Genomic DNA, 4,306 nt, shown 5'->3' with positions numbered 1-4,306 from the left:
CTTTCTTATCCATCACTCCAACACTAACAAAAATCCTTAAGAAGGCACGCTAAAAAAAATCCATACAAAATTTCATGAGGAAGTAAAGTTAAATGTGAGAAAAAAAATTTAACATGGTTGATGCATGATTCAAGCCGAACAGCTCAAAATCCCCCACCCAACGAATCCTCGAACAAGCTTCCTTGATTCTCTCCTAATTGAAACCAAATAATTCCAATACAGTAATACACTAATAGCATTATTATTATTTAGCAAATGTTAACCAACCATTAAAACATCAATTAAGAAACTAAAAAGAAAGAATTTTTTTATTGAAATATGCAGAATCACATTACTAGTGACTTTTTTTTTTATAGTTTCTTATAATTTTCACAGTAAATATTTTTTGTTTTTAATTTCTTTAAGTAATATTCTAAAGGTACTTATTAATCATACCCTTGTTATTATGGAACTAATAACATATTATTAACTTGAGACATTGGCAAGTGGCAAAAGGTTAGAAGCGCGTGTCACATTGATCCCTCGTGGTTTAGTTTGCAAAAAGTAATGCCCTTCACAAGAGGTTGTATGGCAGATCCCCACCTCCCCATGTTACAACTTCCCCTCTACCTGTCCCTATATCTTCCCCCCTCCCCCATATCCCTCCCTTTCTTCTCCTAATTCACTCTCCCTCATCACACCCTCTCATTGTGCCATTACACCATTACTTGTCCTCTTTCTTTGTTGTTGACATACCCTTTTGATAATCAAACACATATCATAACAAGGTATATATATATACCAAAATGTGTAGCTCTAAGACCAAAGTGACTGTTGGTTTAGAAGCCGTTGTCGCTGCTGCGAAGCCCTCAGTGGCTAGAATCAATGGAAGGCCAGTCCTCCAACCAACTTGTAACCGTGTTCCAAACCTTGAGAGGAGGAATTCAATCAAGAAAGTGGCACCACCAAAGTCACTTTCTCCACCATCACCACCACTTCCAAGCAAGACCTCATTGACACCCCCGGTTTCTCCAAAGTTAAAGTCCCCTAGGCTTCCTGCCACAAAGAGAGGCAATGACAACAATGGACTTAACTCGAGTTATGAGAAGATTGTGATCCCTAGAAGCTCCACAAAAACTCCAACTTTGGAGAGAAAGAAGTCCAAGAGCTTCAAGGAAGGGTCATGTGTGTCTGCTTCCATTGAGGCTTCGTTGAGTTACTCGTCTTCTTTGATCACTGACTCCCCAGGTAGCATTGCTGCTGTGAGGAGGGAGCAGATGGCACTGCAACAAGCACAAAGGAAAATGAAGATTGCCCATTATGGAAGATCAAAGTCTGCAAAGTTTGAAAGAGTTGTTCCTCTTGATCCTTCAAACACTAGTCTTGCATCAAAGCCAACTGAGGAGGAGAAGAGATGCAGCTTTATCACACCCAATTCAGGTAATTCATTGTGAATATTTTAAGGACAAAATTCGGATGAATTTTTTTTTTCTTAAGTGTTCTCGGTACTACTGTTCTCCGATTAGAATAAGAGTTTCATCTCGATAATATTCATAATAAAGGATTGTATCAAATATCTTCATAAGTTACTGAGATGAAACTCTGATTCTGATAGAAGAAAAACACCAAAAACATCTAAAAAATAATTATATCCAAGTTTTGTCCATGTTTTAATACAATTTCATACCTATTTTTATACTCAGTGCAATGGTGCTTTATCTTCAAAGCAAAATGTGTTTATTAATTAATCTCAATGTTTCTTTTGATAAATAGATCCCATCTATATTGCTTATCATGATGAGGAATGGGGAGTTCCAGTTCATGATGACAAGTAAGCCACCACTTCTTTCTTTTTCTGTCACACACACAACAACATCACAGTGTCACACCAAACACAAATATACATAAACTAATGAATAATGATGATGACTGACAAAAACACTGTTCTCCATCCAGGATGCTGTTTGAACTTTTAGTTTTGAGCGGTGCTCAAGTTGGATCTGATTGGACCTCAACCTTGAAGAAACGCCTAGATTTCAGGTTGGATTCTGCTAAAAGGCATTCATATGCATAGTTTTATTATGAACTTTTTTTTTGGGGGTCATGGAAACTAATAATTTTAAATTATGTGTGCAGGGCTGCATTTTCAGAATTTGATGCAGAAACCGTGGCTAACTTGACTGATAAGCAAATGATGTCTATTAGTTCTGAATATGGCATTGACATAAGCAGAGTCCGAGGAGTTGTTGATAATGCTAACCAAATTTTAGAGGTAAGAATTAAAACTCAAAAACTGTGCCCTTTTTTGCATCACTCTTTTTAACTTGGTCTCTCCCTCTTTTCATGTCATGTCCTCCCAAAATAATAGTTTGAGCTGGCTTAACTGAATATTCTAGTATAAGAAAAAAAAAACAGAATAGTTAAAGAGTATTAATGGTGAGGTGACATGTTCAGCTACAGCCTACATCTTATTATTATCTCTTTAATTCACCTAATGACAAGAAATTTCCAGTAGGTTACAAGCTTTAATGCCTGTCCCCTCATGAGCTGATTCATACAATGGTTACCATAACAATCTTGTCATGCATTACAAAACTTTAGTTGCTGTTGGTTAACACTAGCTAGCAATTATTTTTTCATTAGGGTAGCGTAATTTCTGTTGATTTTGCTTATAACATTAATCTTGCATTGGTCATGTCTACTTAACTATTTGCAAATTTGTGTTACAGATTAAGAAAGACTTTGGTTCATTTGACAAGTACATTTGGGGGTTTGTGAATCATAAACCAATCTCCACTCAATACAAGTTTGGCCACAAGATTCCAGTGAAGACATCAAAATCAGAGAGCATAAGCAAAGACATGGTTAGAAGAGGCTTTAGGTTCGTTGGTCCAACAGTGGTTCATTCATTCATGCAAACATCTGGCCTCACGAATGACCACTTAATCACATGCCACAGGCACTTGCAGTGCACCCTATTGGCAGCTCGATCCCTTTGTACCATAGAGCCCTCTCAATAGATCCAATTTCAATTACTACTTGGAAACAAGGAACAACAACAAGAGATTATTGACCCTGAAGAAGAGCTCAAGACATAAAAAAAAAATAATAATAAGAGTTACTATTACTTATGTATGCTGAAGAGCATATGTAAGGTGGCTAACAACAATAGTTTACTTTTCAGTTAATGTTGTGTATAATATTAATTAATTAGATATAGGACAAAAAGGTTTTTTTTTCTGATTTGTGAGATGTTGTGAGAATTTTTAATGATAGTTTGGGTGTGATTTTTCTTTGCATAATTAATGAGAAAAAAGTGATTATTATTAGAGAGAAGAGAAGAAGAAAAAAAGGGTTTAGGATGGTGTTATTAGGTGGTGGGAGGCTTAGGGAACAGTCACCATGTGCATGTGCAATTGGGAGACATGTGCATGTGTGGTGGTGTCAGTTTGCTTTCGAGACCATGTGACCCATCATACTTTGCATTATTTGGTTCCCTTAACAGCCTGTGTGTGATACTTGTAAGAGGGGAGTGTAGGACCACTCTTTTTTCCTTCTCTTTGCTTTGTTTTATGGGGTTGTTATCTTTACTGTATTCTCTCTAACTTTTTGGCTTGGGTGATATAATATTATACCCCCAATATATATTTTGGAGTTGGTGTGGATGTTTTGAGTGGCCTTCAATACGTTTCTCATGTGCTTCTGTACTATCATCACTAATATATACTTTTCTAAACGTTAACAAGATAAGATAAGTATCTTACTATCTCACCCCCGCATCACTCACCTTCTTTGTTAAAGAATTAGTCTTTTCTTTCCTTCCTCTCTTTGTTGCTTTCATTCTCTCTTAATTGGTAATACCTCAAAGATTAAGAATATGTTTGGATACAAGTTAGAAGTCCTTTGCTAGAAGTCCTTTTGAGAGTTCTTTTACTGAAAAAAATTCTATATTTCAAATAGAAAAACACTCAAAAACACTAATGATTTGTATCCAAACAGGCCTATGTTTGATTTAAAGCTATAGAAGTATTTTTTGCAAATTTTGATACAAAATTATGTGTTCCAATGCATGAATTAATAAGATATGCAGCTTCTAAAGTAAAAATACCTTTTGAGTTCTTCCAACTTTAATCCAAATATGAATATAAATACATTTGTGAAACTCATTACTACCACCATCACTGTAGCAGCATTTAACATGGTACACATGCATGGAAGGACTTGGCAAATGCATGAGGCCAGGTTAGTGGTGTACTAGTATTAAGAGATTGGGGTCCTAACATCCAGGCTAGCTAGTGTAACATCCTTGACAAAAAAGTGTATTTAA

At 35.9% G+C, this 4,306-nt stretch overlaps 1 protein-coding gene across 1 annotated transcript; it reads left to right on the top strand.

The window, feature by feature from the left end:
- Positions 1-542: 542 nt before the first annotated feature.
- LOC114422055 (probable GMP synthase [glutamine-hydrolyzing]) lies at positions 543-3,648 on the top strand. Its single transcript, XM_028388239.1, has 5 exons — positions 543-1,419; positions 1,753-1,810; positions 1,936-2,019; positions 2,116-2,251; positions 2,709-3,648. The coding sequence occupies exons 1-5, from the start codon at positions 786-788 to the stop codon at positions 2,997-2,999; spliced, it is 1,203 nt and encodes a 400-aa protein (XP_028244040.1). The 5' UTR covers positions 543-785; the 3' UTR covers positions 3,000-3,648.
- The last annotated feature ends 658 nt before the right edge of the window (positions 3,649-4,306 follow it).

The sequence above is a fragment of the Glycine soja genome, chromosome 8, assembly GCF_004193775.1.
Source record: "Glycine soja cultivar W05 chromosome 8, ASM419377v2, whole genome shotgun sequence".
Lineage (NCBI taxonomy): Eukaryota > Viridiplantae > Streptophyta > Magnoliopsida > Fabales > Fabaceae > Glycine > Glycine soja.
This window is presented reverse-complemented; position numbering and strand designations above follow the sequence as displayed.